This window comes from Poecile atricapillus, chromosome 1 (assembly GCF_030490865.1).
Source record: "Poecile atricapillus isolate bPoeAtr1 chromosome 1, bPoeAtr1.hap1, whole genome shotgun sequence".
Lineage (NCBI taxonomy): Eukaryota > Metazoa > Chordata > Aves > Passeriformes > Paridae > Poecile > Poecile atricapillus.
Window position 1 is genome coordinate 22089239 of NC_081249.1, and position 19827 is coordinate 22109065.

General features: G+C 33.9%; 1 protein-coding gene across 1 annotated transcript in view; it reads left to right on the forward strand.

Annotated features, from left to right (window-relative positions):
* Positions 1–1099: 1099 nt before the first annotated feature.
* LOC131575621 (neuroligin-4, X-linked-like) overlaps positions 1100–19827 on the forward strand; it is a 45775-nt gene continuing 27047 nt past the window's right edge. The window contains exon 1 of the mRNA XM_058831339.1: positions 1100–1571. Coding sequence (XP_058687322.1) covers positions 1100–1571 — 472 coding nt within the window. The remainder of the gene's footprint in view (positions 1572–19827) is intronic.

The following is a 19827-nucleotide window of genomic DNA, read 5'->3' on the forward strand; positions in this document are numbered from 1 at the left end:
AAACAGGTAATGTTACATAATTGTAACACTATGTAGGCCAAAAGCTGACTTAAGAGATTGTATCATGGTTTTTTTTTTTCTTTTAGTTTTCCATTGTTGTATTTTAGACATAGAAAAAAGATATGACCACCACTAAATTTGTAACTCATTTTGATTGTTCTCACACTTGGTTTGAACTAATTATTTATTTAATTAATTGGAATTTCTGAATTAGATGGAGGTAAATTAGGTTGTCATACAGAAATAATGTCTGTGAAAAATACTCTGTAGTTATCATCTCATAGCAAAAAGAGATTATTCCATACAGGAAATAAAAGTAATGAATGGTTCCTGTGGGAGTGCAAATAGGCTTAAAAAGAAGATTCTGTTTATTTAGGGCAGAAAATATCCTGAAGCTAACACTTAAATGTGAATCTCTTCCTGAAATCAGAAATATTTGAGCTGTGATTTGGTTTGGAAGCATACAGAGAAGCAGAAATGTTTGTTTTGTGGTATAACCTCTGAGAAGCTTATGGCTTCAGGTTTAGCTCTCTTAATTTACATGTCTTTGGAAACACGTAGCTAACCATGATGTTTAAAGTTCATAAAAACTTTGTGGGCCTTGTCATGGAAGTAGTGTATGAATATAATTTTTGGTTTATTTATTTATTTATTTTAGGTTTATGCCAACATAAATTTGTCTGTTGATTTGAATTGCTTGTTTTCTCTTGGTCACAGGCTGACTGAGTGGCTGGACTTCACTGAAAGGAGCCATTTCACTGGGGCAGTGGAATAACTGCAGTGATCTCACCACTCTACTTGTTGGGAAGTGCTGTGGGTTGCCAGGATTAATTCAACACTAAAGTCTGGGATGGGCTTTAGGGGCAAACACTCCCTTGTTTCTTCTGACATTGGGATTTGTCTACAGCCGGTCAGCTGAGGCACCTACCACGCATCAGCTCTTTTTTTTTTTTTTTTTTTTTTTTTGGTTGCCTGGGAAAAGATATATTTTCCCTTGCTTCATCTCCTTTTGACTACTTTTTTATTAGTTTTAATTTTCCTTGACTGATTAATTTCTCCTGGCTGTGGAAAAAGAGCCCTGCTGATGTTGATTTAAATAATGTCGAAACCAATGGGACTCCTATGGCTGCCTTTGATCTTCACACCAGTGTGTGTCATGTTGAATTCTAACTTCCTCCTGTGGATAACTGCACTGGCTATAAGATTTACTCTCATTGATGGCCAAGCACAATATCCAGTTGTTACTACGAATTATGGCAAAATACGTGGTTTAAGAACACCTTTGCCCAATGAGATTCTTGGTCCAGTGGAGCAGTACTTGGGTGTTCCTTATGCTTCTCCTCCAACTGGAGAAAGGCGATTTCAGCCCCCGGAGCCACCATCGTCTTGGACGGGTGTCCGCAACGCCACACAGTTTGCTGCCGTCTGCCCGCAGTACCTGGATGAGAGGTCACTGCTCAACGACATGCTGCCAGTCTGGTTTACAGCCAATCTGGATACTGTGGTGACATATGTTCAAGATCAAAATGAAGACTGTCTGTATTTGAATATCTATGTGCCCACAGAGGATGGTAAGTACCCCGAGACCTGCACTGCAGTATGCTCACCAGTTCTACATGTGAGGAGTGTCCAGGTCTTCAAAGCATCTTACTGAGTTTCATCCGTGTTTTATCTGTGGAAATGGATAATGTCTCTGAACATGCATTATTAGTAATACTATGTAGATCCAATATGCTTGTGTGGATTCTCTCTTATGTTCCAGTGCAACACCAACCTGCAGTTTGATTGCATGTGGTGCCAGGTATGTCAGTTAGCCTTAAGTTTACATCTAAAATGCAGCAGAGAATCATTCACCAGAGAGGAAGGGGGAAATGAACATCAACCTGAAGTAATATAGTTATTTTTCCATGCATGAATGGTACAAATATTCTGTTACATGCTAATTTTTAAAGGAGAATTTACATATTTTTTCTTTATTTTGTAATGAAATTTATGAGCCTACTGTTAACTCTGCTTGATTTTAATAGTTGATAGAAAATTTTTATAGTAATTCAGTCAGCAGGGGATGTTTTTTGTCTGTGAAACTTTTCAGTCCAGCTTATTTTTCTCCACTCACTAAATTTAAAATAAAGTCAAGGTGATTTATTATGCAGATTTGAACAGGTGGCTTTAAACTTTCATGTGTTTCGTGCTATACTTTCTCAAGAGGACTATTTTAAATCACTTTCTATAGACGAAAAAGGATGAACGCAATTGGTAATACAGAACTCTTTGAACATTACATGATCTCAATCTTAAAAATGGTAGCTGTATGTCATGAGGAATGTATCTTTGGTTATTTTGAACATTATTGCTTCCTATAGGCAAGAAAACCTATTCTCATCAAGTCCCAAATGAGCTAAGTCTGCTTTTTCACAAGGAAATAAAAATATTATTAGCACCTATATTTAATATTCCACTAAAAACTAGTGCTTTCTGCTAATTAGAATGCAGTTACGGATGTATAACGTGACAGATTTCTCCCAGATATGCAAATCCCTACACTTTTGCTGAGGGTTTGATTTGCACAACCAAGGCATTGTTATTTCTCAGTAACCATACTCTAAATATGCAAATTTTCTACTTTGATTATTATAATCCTTCTGCCTTGATTGGTTTCTTTACTCAGAATTTCCAAGCTGTCTGCCAGCAATAAACATACCACCTTCTTTTCTTTTTCTCATTAGCTGAAGCAAAAACTTGAAAGCTAAAAATAAAGGGGTAAGGTTTGGGAATACTGGGAGCTTTGCAAAGGAAAATACTACCAAGCTTCTTTTAAAGGAAAAGTGCTGTGAAAGGAAAGCTGCATTTATGGAGGCTCTGGGTGCACGTGTGTGTGTGTGGGTGTGTGTGTGTGTGCGCGCCCCTGTGTGTAGACAAAGGAGCAGGTCTTTACAACTCAGTTCTTTCCCTCTTCCAGTCTCATTGGACTCCTTCTTACTCCTTGGATAATGACATACATAATTTTTTCCCAAATTTGTTTATGTTCTGGATTTTATCCTTCATCTTTCAATTAGTCGCTGGGGTAAGTTTGCCCTGAGAAAGCATTCTGGGTTAAGATTTTATTTGTTCTCACTGAAGGGACATCAGATCTCCTACTTCAGTCTTATTTTAGAATCCAGTTTTAATAAGTAATATGTTCCTTCATTCTAATAATAAGAAGTTTCATTTATTAATTAGGGAATACAGGATATTAGATATGAAAAGATATATGTGAATGTCTTGGAAAAGAATATTTGATATCAAATGAAAAATAATAAAATATTGTGGGCTGAATGACTAGCAATCTATAACATGCATCTTGCTATAATAACTAATGACATTTGCTGTTATATATAAAGTAGAAAATACTGATAAATTTAATTTTACATTCTGTAGACCTTTTTGTCCACTTGCTTTTGCAAAATGTGTGGTTTGCTTTTCCTAGTTTTTGCTTTTCTTTACTCTAAATAGCATTTAAATGGTATCTGTTTGCTTTTATATCTCCTGTTGAAAATATAAACATATACATAAAAATATGTAGCTGGATAATGAGAAGATGAAGTTTGTTGTCAGTGATGAACTGAAGATAAGGTTCCTCCTCTACAATATGATAAGCATTTTTAAAAAATTCCATTGGGAAACAAGAAGCTTAAGAATGAATAAATTAAGTACACAATGTTTTAATTGTATGCTGTATATCTTATTACTAATTAATAATTCTCAGTGGCTTTTTTGGTGAGGCATTTATGCAATCTTCTGACCATAAAAATTCTTAAGGGGAACTGACCTACAGATCACATGCTCTAAGTTAGTGTGTATCCAAATCACTCTAAACAATCTTAAATAATAGTCCATACAATCTGATTAAAGATGTTATGCTTCATTATATGAGTCCTAGTTGGCAAAAATAATCCACGTTGTTATGGAAATAGACCATGAAATTAGTTTTTGAAGCAAGATTTTGAAGTGAGTGACTTTGAGTTGAATTCACATTTTCAATTCTCTCTTCAGTACAGATTGATTTAAAGAGCTTTGAAAGTGTTTTCTCAAAGAAAAGTTGTTTGGAATCATCCAAACCTAATAAATGCTCTGATTATGAAACTTACTCTTAATAATTTTTGTGCTTTTTTTTTTTTTGTTTGTTTTTTGGTTTTTTTTACTTTGGTGAAAACACTAGAACAACTAATGAATTAACTGCAGTCATTTGCAGTGCTTACTTCAAATCAATTCTAGTGAAGAACTAATCAAAATAAAACTCAGCTTTGGGGATTTTTTTTTTAATTGTTTTGTTTTGTTGCAGGTTTTTTTTCAGTACATAGAATGACCTGTTTCTTATTATTTTTGTGGCTTGGCCAAAGGAAACCAAATTTTGATCATGTACTTTCAATGAAGGGTTGACAAACAAATGCACATACCCCTCCATCTGATTTCAGAATTGCTTCACTGGAATCCTTCCACAAGAAACTAATGGAAAGAAGAGTAGAATACAGTCACTTTAACTAGGTAGATAAGTTCAGTTAGTTATAATAAAATAGTTTGAAATGTTACTGCTTTTGCCTGAAGAAGTACCATGAAATTAAATAACATATAAATCTATAGTTCCTTAAAATAGTTTGAGCTTCTAGGTTAAGAAATGAAAATAACCTGTTTTACAGTCTGTATCTGTATTAATCCTAGCCTCTCTTTATACCCATAAGATTCTGGATTTCAAATGTTAGATAGCAGGAGAATCCTGTCAGAATTTCCCATATTAAAATATCCTTACAAAGCAAAAATTATCTTCCTTTTCAGGGTCTGTCTGTTTTCATTTTAGAGGAAAATATTATTTATCATAGAAGCAATACACGTACCTAGCAGAATATTACTGCAATTCTACTGCATGTAGATTTTTATTCTTTTGCTATTTTTCACTGGACAAGTGTTTTTTGGTGTCTCTTTCCTTACAGTTATACTTCTATTTCAGAGTATCTAAGGTAGCTGTAGAATTTCACTGCTTGTTTTCTTTTTCCTTTGGAAATGAAAAAAGAAATTGCAACCACTGTGATCCATTGAGATTTTTTATTTTTTGATTGAAAGTATAAACAATATTACAGTTATTTTAAAGACTCTCAATAGAAGCAATAAAAATAAAATCTAAGAAAATTCTTTTGTATGTCAAACCTATAGTAATAATAAATCACTCAGAACTGAAGCAAATAAAATATTTATAGTGAAACTATAATTTTATCCAGTTGCTTTCTAAACATTTGGCTTGATCTTCAGTATTATTTGTGTGGGTGGATAATGTCTAGGCTGCTTTTTCAGTTACTATGAACTGTAATTTTCCACAAGAATACTCGAATGTCAGTTTTGAGGAGGTCATCTAGGGAAATGATATTGAGGACAGTGTGTTTATTATAACTTCAGACTGAATATGGGTTTATCTACAGTGGAAACGCTAGATTGAAGAGGACACAGACTGTTAATCGGCTGTGCTTAATCCCTGGCCTTTATCATTTGAATCTGTGGATTCTGAAGGAGATTGCTAACTCCTATCATAACTGGGGAAAAAAGTATAACAAGAAAAAAAATGGAAAAGGCCCTTGATTTGTATTTCTTTCATGATAAACTTCAAAATTTTATTAATAGCAAAATAAGATTTAAAAAAAAATCAACACAACAAAAGAAAAAAGAAAAAAACCCAACAAGAACAAATCTTTTTATTCTTGTCAAAAACCTGTTATGTTCAGATCAAAAGAGAAAATAATAAAGATTACTTTTTGTTGTCTTTGCTTGATCAATAGTAAACATATATACTTTTTACTTATTTTGGGATATGGATAGAGTGTACATTTTACACAAGGGTGGAGCTCCTCATCCTCTATGTATCCATTGCAGATTAACTAATGAAGTATTTACCATCCAGAGATTTGCTCTTGTTTCTTGTTTGTGAGCTCGTTTCATTTACTTCAGAATAAATACAGCTGAAGTGACAACAAAAGGTGTGAGACCATGACACTTATTAAGGCTGAATGGGTAGGCGATAATTTTTCATTAGGTTCTGGGAACTGAGACTTGCTCAGGATTAGTGGTATATTTAACTGTGGAGTACCAGGAAAAAAAAAAAAAAAATCTTGTGCAAAAGCAAAGAGATAAACAGTGTTTCTTCTCTGGGTGGTGATTGATGAAATATACCTGCAGCTCTTGACTTTGTGTCTATTTGATTAAGAAATAACAAAATGAAGACTTTGAGTGAAGCCGATCGAGAAGACGAGCCTTAGACTGTCCCTTTTGCATATTATGAAATGTCAAATGTCTACTTAATACATAATTGAGTGTTTACAGCTTTCTTCTTGCCATTGCTGTTGAATTGCAATGTCTTTAACTTAGAAAAAGTATTTTTATCAAAATTATTGTAATAAAACATAATTTATAAAAATAGGGGTTTTTTCCTTTTTCTTTGAGGCAAAGAAAAAGGTAGTGTAAAGATTGGTCTCTTTGTTTTGATGGCATAGAATAGAAAAAGTAAGATAATCAATGGCCTCTGTTACTATGATAAATAAGGGATCATACATAGTGTCATAGTAAGCAAGACAGGTTTAATATGTACAACATTGTTTTTATTGAATTATTAGGAAGTGATGCAAATAATAATAGTAACTTGTCACTTCCAAATAAGCTCAATTTTCTATATAAGTGATTCTTCTAAACTGTATGTAGTTTTAGGTTTCAAGAGATAAATATCAGATATTTTTCAGGTAATCCTAAAATTTTAATTTTCCTATTATCTCCTCACTACTTGTAAATGTAAGTAGCCACTTAAGAAATCAAAGTAAGGATTTATGTGTATAGCTTTAAGGAAATAAGAATCCAATATCTCTTGTCTATATGTTTACAGTTTTTATCATTCCTCAAAATTTTTACTGTGTATTTTAAAAACTCAATTATAATTTCTGTAATTGGCGTAGAAACATAGAGTTTTACTTATGTTTTCTGAAGTATTTTTTAAAAGAAAATGTAATAAATTTATTTACTTCTAAAAATACTTAAAATCTTTTAAAATCATATTTGGACTTCTGTAGATAATGTTTAAACAGTTTCATATTGCAAATGATGTTCTTCTGAAAAAAACCCCAGAAATATAAAAAAACTTTGTTTTCAGTTTCAGTGTTGTTATGGGTTTTGTCAGTTGGTTTATTTTTAACCCCCACCTGTTCAATTGTTTGTCTACTTTGGAATTATTTAATAATTAATTATTAATTTTTTATTATATAAATTAATTTAAGCTTATAAAGACACATATAAAAATACACAAAATAAGACATATCCTTTTGTAAAATGATTGTATTGCTTTCCAGAGTGAGAAGGATTGATAATAGATAATAATTACAATACCAAATGACAATGTTGGAATTATCACATATAGTACCAGTTAAACATAAACATATACTTTTTAGCATCAGAGTGAAAATTGCTCTCCATTGTGAAAGATAAATTCCCTGTTGTGTCAGACTGCCTCAAGCCAATTCTTTCACTGTTAGGGTCCAATATATCCTCTCCTCCTAATCCAGAAATATTGCGGCATCTGTGAGAAAGGAGGAGGCATATGTCTGGCTGTTCTCTGCCTACCAGGATAAAGCTGTGGGTAATCCAGGCCCTTATTTTACATTCTTGCTTTTAACAGTTGCAAATACCTTCTGACACCAAAGAACAGGACTCTAATCTAGATGAAATAAAGTTCTTTAATCCTTAGAGATAAATTCAGATTTAGTTGCTAATTTCAAAATGCTGTCCTTTCTCCCAGGAGCTGCCCATTCCACAGGCACTTTACAGGATTGCACCCAAATGGCCTTCTCAGGAACAGATAGGCAGTGAAGCCTAGCAAGAGGACTCAGCATTCAATATAACTTTAGTTAATCCCAAAAGGATTTTTGGCACCGTTTCCTAGAGTCTCATCATTACCTCATATTGAAAAACTTGCTAAAATGGGGGAGAATGTTCTTTAAAACACGATGACTTAAAGTTTCTTGTGCAAAGGAAAATTGATATTATCCATTTATGTAAAGTGCCTTTGGAATTGTAAAGGCTGTGACATTTGGCTCAGTGACACAAAAGAAAAAGTCTTTAGTCATGTGGGTCATGAGACAGATCAGATTTTGCTTCATTTTGTCCACTGACTCCCACTTGTCTATTTAGGGTGGGTTTTTTTTTGTTTGGTTTGGATTTTTTCCTGTGTGTTTGCTTAGGGTTTCTTTTGTGTTTTGTTTGGGGGTTTTGTTACTTCGTTTTGTTTTTAAATGCAGCTTTTCTCTTCACTCCTGCAAATCATGTCTTTGTACGCTGCTGCTGTTCTCTGTGTGTCATCTTGCTTTCTGTCAAAACACAAATCAACATGATACCTGCTAACACTGAGGCAGTTCCTCTGTCCTAGAGCAGTGCAGTGGGTCCCTGGCAGGCAGGTTTTTGAGTGGTGAATAGCACAGAATATGTGCAGTCGGATCTAATCAGTGTCTTGGCCTTCCCGTTTGGATTAGCTTTGATTTCCTGTTAAGGCTTTATAATCTCATTGGTCTTCCTTCAGGTATTTTTTGCATTGGTCTTAAAGTTTTGAAAGGTGTTTGTATCTTTTCATTCAAATTTGGTTCCGTTTCCTTTAATTTGCACATTAATTGCAGGTTCAAACAGAACTGACACATGCTGAATGGCTCAGCTAAATCACAAGGCTCATAAATCAGTCACATCTGTGAAAATATTTCAAGGAATTGTACCCACATCAATCTGATGTCGTAGGTAGTTTGTCATCCAGGAAAATTTACTGTTCTCTCCTACAAATGTTTAGATAGCTGCAAAATAAATTAACACAAGTTTGAAATAAAGCAAATTCTCATTATTTCTTCTTCTGGATTCCTGAAAAAAATTTGGATAAATGAAACAATGATATAAAGTTCTCCTGAACGTGACAGCTTTTTGTACAGTACTTTGGTTTGTCATTGATTTTAGAGGGAAAGAATATTTCTGGCCTTTATTCAGTGCTTCTTGCTTACAATTCCAGATAAAATTCTTAGAATGGCATATAATCGATTACGTATGCTTACATTTAGGTTTGTATTAGTTGAATTTATTAGCTGTAATCCAAATAGAACAAAGGAAAAAAAGGAAAAAAAAAAGTTAATGATAGTGAATTTCATTTGTGTATGTGATATTATCATCTGAAGGAATATGGATGAATTTATGCTCTTGGGGTTTAAGGCTTTTTTTAATCTGGACCTTGCTTTTGGTACCCAAAGAGACAAACAATAATTATTATGAAACCGTGAAAATGAACTAATGCTTATAGCTATCTGTTACTGATGTGTTAAAAATCCATTATAATAGAAGGAAATTTTTTTTTTACAGTTCTTGCTGTAGGCAAACTTTTAGTGAAGAATAAATTTACTTGCAATGCTAAGCCAAATTCCTACACTATATACATAGAGGATTTTTAGTTACAAATAGATTTCTGGTGCCTCATTCCAAAATGCTTATAATTGCTGGGTTGATGTTAAATAGATTTTTCATTGACAGGGTGTGACATGTTTAATCTAATGGAGGGAAATTGCTTTGTGCAGATTCAAATGACTATTCAGTTAGTCGCTGGTAATGTTTACAAGCCTTCATAGCTGGAATCATGGATACATTGTTTTATTAAATACACAGAAGGGCAAATGAAAACCCAATCCAAATATGTACACTTCTTCCTCTTTCAAATAAATTGGTATCAAATTATCTTCTATGTAGTATTTTTGGGGTGACCAGGAAATTAAAAAAAATCATTCTGCTTTTGTAATACTGCCCCCATGGTAGTGCTTTTGCTTGCTTTTCATGCTTGATTCAGACACCAGAGGGAGCACAAGTTTCCAACAAACTCATTCTTTCCTGTCCCTGGGAGTCACTGAAGGAGACAAAAATCATCCTGGTGCATGCAGTAGTAAAACATGCCAACAAGTATTGGTTTTTACTGTTTAAACAGATAGGAAGGGATCTGATTCCACCTTTCCCAAGCTGAAAGTTAATAAAGTTGACAGTGTTGATTTCGGTGTTATAGACTGATGAATTTATACAAGAGATAGAAGTTTTCCAAGCAACACATACACTCACACTAAAAAATTTACACAAAACTATTTTTTAAATTATAAAATAATGAATGTTTGGGTGATAAGCTTACTGGAAAGGCACCAGTTTTTAACTGAATAAACTTGCGAGGCATTCAATGGCAAAGCAGATTTCAAAGTAGAGAATTTGATCTGTTTTGTTGGGTTGAATTAGTACAAACATTCCTGCTTAAAAAACTATTGGTTTGCTCCTTCCATTTCAAAACCAAAAGATACAAAAAGAATATTTTTTTTTAATGAATGCCATTTTATTTTCATCTTCTGTTTTACAGTTATACAGCTCAATCATGTAAAGTGCCAAATGTGTTTGGATTTGCCTCCTTCTATTTCACCGAGGCAAAAATGTTAAGCATGTTGAAGTTTCATTCTAACTTATAGCATCTTTTAAGTTTTTGCTATCACTTTGTTGGAATTAACAATATAACTAAACTATATTATGTCATACAAAGTGCCAAATTGCACAAATGCTGGAGGGTTTCCCCCTCCAAAATACATTGATTTTAGATTCATAATGTATCCGATTTAAAAAGTCTGTTATTTTTTATGGTGTTAAGGATTTGAGGTGCTTTTCTCATCTCCCTAAAACATAGACCTTGTTCTGTCCTCAAGGATTGATGTCTAGTGTGGGTTCTTGGGAGTTGGATCAAATCAGATTTTTACTATGATGATGCGTAAAACCATCCCTATGGATTAACTGCTATGCCTTGTCACTAATAATTACCTTAAAGTATACTTAGAGAAAGTGACACAGACACTGCACAAAAGGAGCTCCGTACAATAATCTCTCCGTGGGAATACTTTAAAGAAAACAAATTGAAGAAATAACTGAATACAAATTAATTCAGTAATGTGAACTTAAAGAGTGGGATAAGTTTCTAAAAGTCATACTGTACAGTGCATTCTTTATTTTCATTCTCACAGGGTTATCCATAATGCCTTCAGTGTTATTCCCAGAAGTAAACTCTGGTAGATGGATTAAATTAGTAATTTTTATTCTTAATTGTGTCCATTTTCACAATAAACTGCTGAGAGATATCCTAGCTTTATTCCTTCTCTATCCAATTTTACTATTCCATGTAACCAATTCTTACCTACGTTGGCCACTATCATTTTATGAATTAATCCCTTTGCTCACTGTACAAAGTAATACTTTAAAGTAACTGTAAACTCAGTTTCCATTTCCAAAAATGGTGTTATTTGCATATTCTTTCTTATTAATTTTTTTTATCAAAGTCACGCACAAGAAGCAGCAGTAGGTGAGAAAACAGCAACTATTATTCTTAAATAATTTTAGAAGGGGTAGCTATGTATATATTAGATATGCAGTGGATGTAAAAGGACCAGGCAAAGACAGAGACCCTGATTTTCTTTCATGTATTAGTCCTTCTGTACTGGTCTCCTTCAGTGGGCTGTTCAGCTATGCTTGCCAAGCTGCATTTGGCCAATAGGATAGTACATGGTGATCCTAATGCACCCTGCTGTAGTAAGTTGGGGTTTGCTTTAATTCTTGTAGTTTTCTGTTGTTTTCATCTTTTGCTTTTAGTTGAATAGTTCTTCCTTTAGAAGAATTTTAGTTGTCATCATGAAGTGCTCACCTCACACCCCGTGTATAAATATGCCCATTAAGTATTTCAGATATTGCAAGAACCAAGGGGAAGGATGATGTTCAGATACTGACTTTTGCAGGTTTTCTTAAGTGTCTGTTCTTTTAAGTGCGTGCAGTTCTGTATAAAAGTGCTTGAGCATCTAGGAAGGCCATGAAAGATTTCCATCATGAAACACTTATCCTGCTTTAGTTCAAGTAGTAATTTTCATTTTTTAGCACCTTTGAAAGTGTGCCCTGTAATGCGTAAGTTAATTTTCTATTATTAAATAAATTAAGAATTCAGCAAGTAATTATAAGTTTCGAAAGTATCAGCATGTATCACATTTTTTAAAATATTATGCAATTAATAGTTGGTTCCATTGTTGAGCACTGCTCCATTTGTTGCTTCATAATACTGTATGAAACTTCTAAATGCAGGCTATTTTAACATGCCTGTTTTGCATATCATATTAGTACAGTAAATCAAAACGGCTTAGTGTTGGGAATATTAACTTGATCCTTTCAAATTCTAATATATAGCTTTTGGATTTGATTGTCTATGTTAAGTCTCTTTGTCTTCTTGTGATCTTTTTCCTATTTTGTCTCAACACAAATGGTAAGGTAGATGCTGTTAGTTCCTAAAACTAGTTATAAAAAAGTTATTTCTACATTATAAGTGGACCTAGTTTAAGCATTTTTTCCTTCATTATGTACTAAGTGAAAGTATTTTTTTAGCACAAGCAACTTTAATTTTTCTTTTCTGTTTTGTGACTTATCTGTTTCTTTTGTAAGCCTAAATTGGAACTACGAATACCTGACACTTTCCCTACCAATTTTTCCATTTCTTATACAGATTTATTACAAGACTTTTTGTTTAATACAGAGATAGGAAGTAAAATTGTCTGAGTTGTTTTGTTTGTTTGTTTGTCTGTTTGGGGTTTTTGTTTTTTCTTTAATAAATTACCAAAACCACTGTATTGTTTAGATACACTGGCACTGAGGCATTCTGAGGTCTAATAGAAAGAGATGTGAGATCCATCATCTGTTGCCTTTGTGCCTTGGTTTTTCATTTAGAAAATTAGTATCACAGGATTTTTTCTCTGATTAGGATTAGAAATAACTGCAAGAAGGAAATGCCTCTGGGTGAAAAAAGGCTCAAGTTACTTCCCATATACTTATAACCTAAAAGACTGTATTCCTTTCTTTGTGTGTGTGCACAGCTTTTTTTAGGATCTGGCTTACTCCCCTTGGTGATCCATTTACTGGCAGCACTTTGCATTCTATTGTAACCTCCAGGCAAAACTCTGAAAGGTCTAAAGGGCAACAGATTTGGAAGCCAGTGTACCATGATGAATTTAAATAATTGGGTAAAGAGATTTAAAACTAAGGTATCTAGAACCTGATGTAGGCCATGTACTGATAGAAGATTGAAGCCTTGCTATCAAAGTTTGCATTTAATTCTTTACTCTCAATATTCACAGAGTAATCAGAAATGAGACAGCAGATAGAATTTTTCCAAGAGATTTTTCCAAGGAAAAATAAATAAGGAAATAAGACTTATGCCAGAAGAAGATCCCAAGGCGTATAAATACTGAAAGATGGGGAAAACTTTGTGACTGAGTAAGGTGTATAAGTTCTCAGTGTAATCCGTTTTAATTCAGAAGGGATCAACTAAATTTCTGAGGATTGAAAAAAGGTTGTTACTAATACATGATGCAGAGTTAATAGGCTTCTCATAAAGTTTACTGAAAGCAGGAAGTCAGAAGTGGATTCTGGAAGAAAGTATGCTCTTTGCAGATGCAAAAAAATGGCTTGGAATGCTTCTGTGAGTCCTTTAATTTTCTTCCTTATCTCTGCACTAATAAAGAAATTACTCTTGAGTACAATAGTGTTTGCTCTTACAAATCTGCCAGGTGGCTATGATCTAGCTGGCATAATCCTTGTAGCCCATTCTGAAATTAAAATATTGCATGACCTATAAGCCCCCTCCTGAGAAAGGACCTAATGGGATATGTACTTTTACACTGAGTCCATAATGTTGGGAACACTAGATGAATTCTTTATGCACAGAACTTGTTTAGTGCCATTTTCAATCATCTAAGATTGTGTAGATCAAAGGTCCTAACCCATACTGACTTTTTTACTTTCTTGTGGCTGCTAAGCCATCTTTGAGGGAGCAATAAACTACCTTTTTTTTTTTTGGAGTTTAATTCTTCAGAGACATTCTATTTTGCATGCAGCACTCTTACTTTGTGTTGAACTAGAATATGTTGGGTTTGTACATAACCCAGGAGGTGGTTATTAAAAATATCCTACCTTTCCCCAGTTCCCATTAATATAACATTTGGTTGTGTATTCCCTAGCTTTATTCCTCTGATCAGTTAAGCGTAGCCTTGTCTGCAACCTTGTCAAGACTCTACAGTCGAAATGCTTCCATGGAGGACATGTCTCCTTGCAACTGGCAAGTGCATTTCTCCATCTTCTCCACAATTTAGGATTGAAAAATATTTCAAACACAATTGGGCTCTTGCAGTATGAGAGATAGCTGCATGAGTTGATGATGCACTTTCTTAGTCTATTATGAATGCCCTGGCTTTTAACCTAGGTGTAAAAAAAACATTAATAGAGGATGTTTAAGTTAATGGATTTTATCCAAGTTTGTTGTGAGTCTAAGGCACACACACTATGAACAGCCATCTCAACAGTTTATCTCATGTGTTGTAATGGTCATGATTCACACCCTGAAAATTTAAGCATGTGTCAGCTTTAGTAATCAAGATGAATATGTAATTTCTAGTTTTATGCTAGCTATATCTGAAGACAATGTGAACTACAAGTGAAACAGAATGAAACAGTGAGCCATGACCATAAACCAACATATTGATCATATTGAGCACCACACTCATGTGAAATATTGATAGGCAAATGAGAAGACTTCCTGGGATTATTTTTAATAAGATAAATTATTAATAATTAATTATTCTATATTATAGATAGAATATATATTTATATATTATATACAATATTAATATATTATTATATATTAATTTATATATATAATTATATATATAAATTTATTTATAAATTAATAAGATTTTAGTAATTTGGAAATGATGTGTAGATCATACCTGTGATTTGCTATGTTCTTCGTGGAAATTTTAGACCTGCATTTATTAGCACTTCTTTTTTAGCAACACAAAGCATGATATATTCCTGCAGGCTTAATGCCACTCAAATATAGCCTATAATAATTCCTGAAGTTTATAGATAGTTTTAAGAGCCTTACCTATTGTTTTCCAAAAATATGTTGGCTTGCCTGTAGCCCAGAAATTACATGCACCCTTGGGAATTTTTCATGAACAGTAGAAATACACTAACCTCTTTGCCTGATAATCACTTTGAAAATTACAGTCATGTTTGATTGACATTTCCTGCAAAATTACCTGTATACACTGTTAATTCGCATTAAACTTTAGTACTCCTTACTGCACAATAGGGTAGCATAGATAAGCTCTCAGGTAAGAGAGATAAGGACAAACTCTACATTTTTGCTGAAAACTTACATTTCTTAGATAATGACTGACTAAAGAAATGAGTAGAGAAAAATGTTCCTTTATTCTCTTAAAAGAGCTGAAAGTGCTTCAGCTTGAAGGGAGGTATTTTAAGGAAGCTGGTAGACTTCACAAGTTTCCATCTAAAGGAGAGCTTCTGTTGAGCGCAGCAACTTTCATGGGTGGAGTTGTAAGCTCTGTTAAAAATATAGGCACTGTTTTCTTAAGGGCAGCAGACAGTAAGTGGAATCTTAAGCAGTCTGCTGTCTGAACATCCAATAAAGGAATATCTGATGGCAGCCAAGTCCTGCAGAATGCCCAAGTTAAATACTTGGGCTTAATGATGGAAAAAGCTGCTTTGGGGAACAATCCAAAGCTCTGGCAAAGTGGGGAAATGCTCACAGTTACCAAATGGTCATGACAATACATTTCTCTACTTTGGACCTGGCTGATCAGGACTGATTTGCTAGACAAGGTTGCTAAAGGAGGAAGCAGCAGTGACAGCAAAAAAAGCGATTTTCACCATCACAGGGAAGCCTGGCCTGAATTTCTACCAGAACAAAGAGTACACAGGGAGCATCATTAATCCTCTCTGGTGAGACTGGACCGTGACAAAGTAGATCTAAGCTGCTAAAGCCTACATTTTCCCAGAAATAACAGTACAGACACTAGAGGACAAGTGGATAAAAACAGTTGTGATAGGATACAGACATTTCATTATAACCTTTCCCACTTTTTTTTTTCCTAAGCAACACAGCATCTTCACTATTTCTTAGCTACGTTCCCTTCAGTATGTCTGCTTTTTTTTTCTCTGCAAATAAGGTACTTTCTGAATCAACCATTAGCTTTTTATTTTCTCCTTTTTGAACCTATATTCACAGGTCTGAGTGGGCATCTTTGGTAGTTTTTATTTCATCTTTTAGTGTAGGCCTAAAGTAGTCCTTTGTTTAGCCATAAGTATATTTATTTTATCTATAAACATAATAATCTATACTATATTGAGATTGAGATATTTTCTAGGGTTTTATGTGCACAGTGGTTAGTTTTGAAGCAAGCTGTATGATAGGACATTATTGACTTGTAACGAATTTTTTCATACTTAGAAAGTTTAAATAGATTACAAACAATAGAAATGTGTTTTGTTTCATGAAAAAAGTACTAGAAATGTATTTGTTTCATGAACAGTTGAAATGGGCTTTTGCATAAGGAAACTCTCAATATCTACTATATCCTGAGTGTATAAGCACCCACACCCACATGCATGCACACAGGTATTTATGTATACATACACACATATATACGTACAAATAAATAGTACCTGTCCTTCAAATTTTTCTTCTTATCTAGTGCATTCTTTAGTAATCTGAGATTAAAATTTTTGAAGGAAGTTGCAACTTGATCCATTGTTAGAGTAGAATTTCTATCTGAGAGGAGATCCTTTGATTCATGAAATCTTAGTTCACAGAATAAGAGAATGTTTGAGATTGGAAAAGACCTTTGAAAATCTTCTAGTCTAACTCCACTGCTAAAGCAACCTAGAGCAGGCTGCACAGGACTGTGTCCAGGTGGGCTTTGAATATCTCCAGAGGAGGAGACACCACAGTTTCTGGGAGTCCTTTTCCAGTGCTCTGTCACCATCTCAGTAGATTCAAGGGAGTCTATTTCCCTTTGCATTTGAATGTATGAGTTTTGCAGGTATTAATCACCATTTATTGCCAAGATGGTTAGAAACTTCTCGTGTTCTGCAGTTTTAAGCATCTTGCATATTCTTTCATGAATTTTTCATTCTCATTCTTCTCCTGTTGTGGTATTATGCAGGATATACCAGAGTAATTTCTTTTGTCTTCATTGATATGTCATGTGAAATTTATTATAGAAACATTAAGAGCTCCTGGAGTTTTGAGAAGCTTTGTCTTGCATATTTACTGACATTTTTTTTCTTCAATTCATTGGCCTCTTTTCCAAAATTTCTGATTGAACCATTTGCAAATAATACTACTGGACTTTCTTGAATACACTGGACTTTCTTGAATACTGTCTATCTGTTGCACATTATAGCCATCTATTCATCCTTTTCTTTACTAACAATTCAGAGCTAATGTTCGTGTTTAAAAAAAAAGGGAAAACAAAAGATTTACCAAGTTTTTCATTATCCCTTTTGATTGCCTACTTACCTGTTGCACAGTTATAGCACTGCATTTACTGGAGATTTCAGTATCAGCCTGTGCCCTTGAGATTCCACTGGACTGTAAAGAACGATTATGCCTCCATAAAATAGAATAAAATAAAATAAAAACATTAATCAGATTAGTAATTATTTGTTTATTTCTTTCTTCTACCTCCATTTCTTCAAACACCAGTATGCAAGTAACTAGAAATAGCTACTGAGAAATAAATTGCAAGTATAATTTCACTGCTGCAAATTGCTTTACTATAAGAAAGAAACTCCACTCCCTGATCTGACTCAGTAAAATCAAACTTATGTTCTTTTGCTGTACCTATCCTGTAGATAAATAGATTATTTCTGTCTTTAGAGTTGTCAGTGTAGCATATTAATGAACAATAAATAGGTTTAAAGCTGTTAAATTAATACTAACATACTCAAAGCCTGGACAGCAACATTCAAGTTGTATGACAGTTTTAGCCATTTTATGAAGGCCTTTCTATGATCCTTTTTATTCTTGTCTTTTTTAACAAACTCCTCAATATATATATACTCATATATACTCCTCACCTCACCCCCCAATAATTTTCTGTTTAAACTACACAGCATATAATGTCAGTAATAGTCTTTTTTGTTGACAATAGTATGTATAAATTTAGCTTCAGAACTAACAGGATAAACTTCAGTAGAAAGTCCTTGTATTAAGGATGTACATTGTCAGTAATTAGTGTACTGCAATTAGTATATTATATGTATATTATATATATATAATATGTGTATCTATATACTATTCTACTATTATAGTACAGCATAGATGTCCTGCATGACACTTCAAAGAAGCAGGAGGTGGTTTAATTTCGGGTAGTCCTGACTTAAACACTGACGGGGCTAGACTGTTTAATATGGTCATGCTAGTAGGGCTGCCAATTGTTGCAGTAGAGAAGGTAGAGTTCCTGAGTCAATCCTTGCTTTCCTCAGAGGAAACATTAGTTGCTTGATGAAAGGTGTTATTTGTAAAGAATAGCATATGTAATCTAGTATAAAAAAGCACCAGGAAATTGTCAATTATGCATGTAACACAAGGCAGTATTGATTACCACTAATAACTGAGAGCTGCGGAACTCTTGTGGACTAAATTTACTCCCTGTCTGTGATGTAAGAACAAAACAATCACATGAATAAAAACATTAGATACAGAATAGAGCTGAAAGGATTTTTCTCATTTATTACTCTAATTAAAGCAGCAGAGTAAATGCTTTTGCATAGAAAAGAATTTTGGTGGTGAAATTAGAGTAAGAAAGTATTTCTTGACTTTCTGTATGAAACATTTACTGTGATCTAAGGATAAATTCTTGTTAAACATTGAACTTTGCTTACTGTTACCTATTTTGGTGAAATATATATAATACAACTAGTGTTTTATTATTATTATGTTGGTTTTGACCAAACAGTAATTCCAATTCGACACAACAGTAATTCCAGTGATGCAATCATCTGTCAGGATTTTTTTGAAAAGAGAGATAGTTCTTTTTGTAGTGAGTACGCAAAATGAAAACAAACTAGCAAACAAACAAACAAACCATTGTGGGGATACCAGCTTCCTTCAAGGCTTAGTATGGTAACTTTGTATAAATATTCAACTCTAGTGCTACAGGTATGTCCACAGAATTGAATGCTAGTCAAAGCTGGATGAAGCAGGACACTGGATTTATAAGAGCTTACATTGAATATGTGTCCTTCATGCATATGTGGCAGCCTTCCCTGCTGCTTAATTATATCTAACCAGCTGTACAATTTTACTTTTTTGTTGTTACCCAAGAATATATATCAGAAAGTCTCAACATTACAAATGACAGCCCACATGAAGCCTGCACATGACATCCATCCTAGACAGAGCTGGCTGTGGTGGAAAGCCTCAGGGCAGCAGTGTGGGTGTAGTTCAGAGCAGGGATGTGCACCCCATGTGTGAGCTCCCTGCAGGTACAGTCCAGAGGAGCTGCTCCGTGCCAGGGGTGCAAGAGGGTGTCATTACAGCCAGAGATTGTGAGGCCACTATGATTGTCACTGAGGAATAGCAAAAGAGCATGGCATTTGGGACTTCACAGATCTGAACTGGCTGAAAGTAATACAGATAGATAAATAATGAGTATGTTTACTCTGAGCAATAAGAATGGAATGGTACAGATGAGGAGGATTCAAATACTGCAGCTCATACTTTGATGGTGCATTTTCAGTGATTTTTGTCTACTTTAGCTGAGTTTTCTAAAAAAAACTGTATATGCATATTTTACACTTTTGCATATATTTTATACTCCATATATATTTGTATATATATTTATATATATATGTATATATATATATGTGTGTATATATATA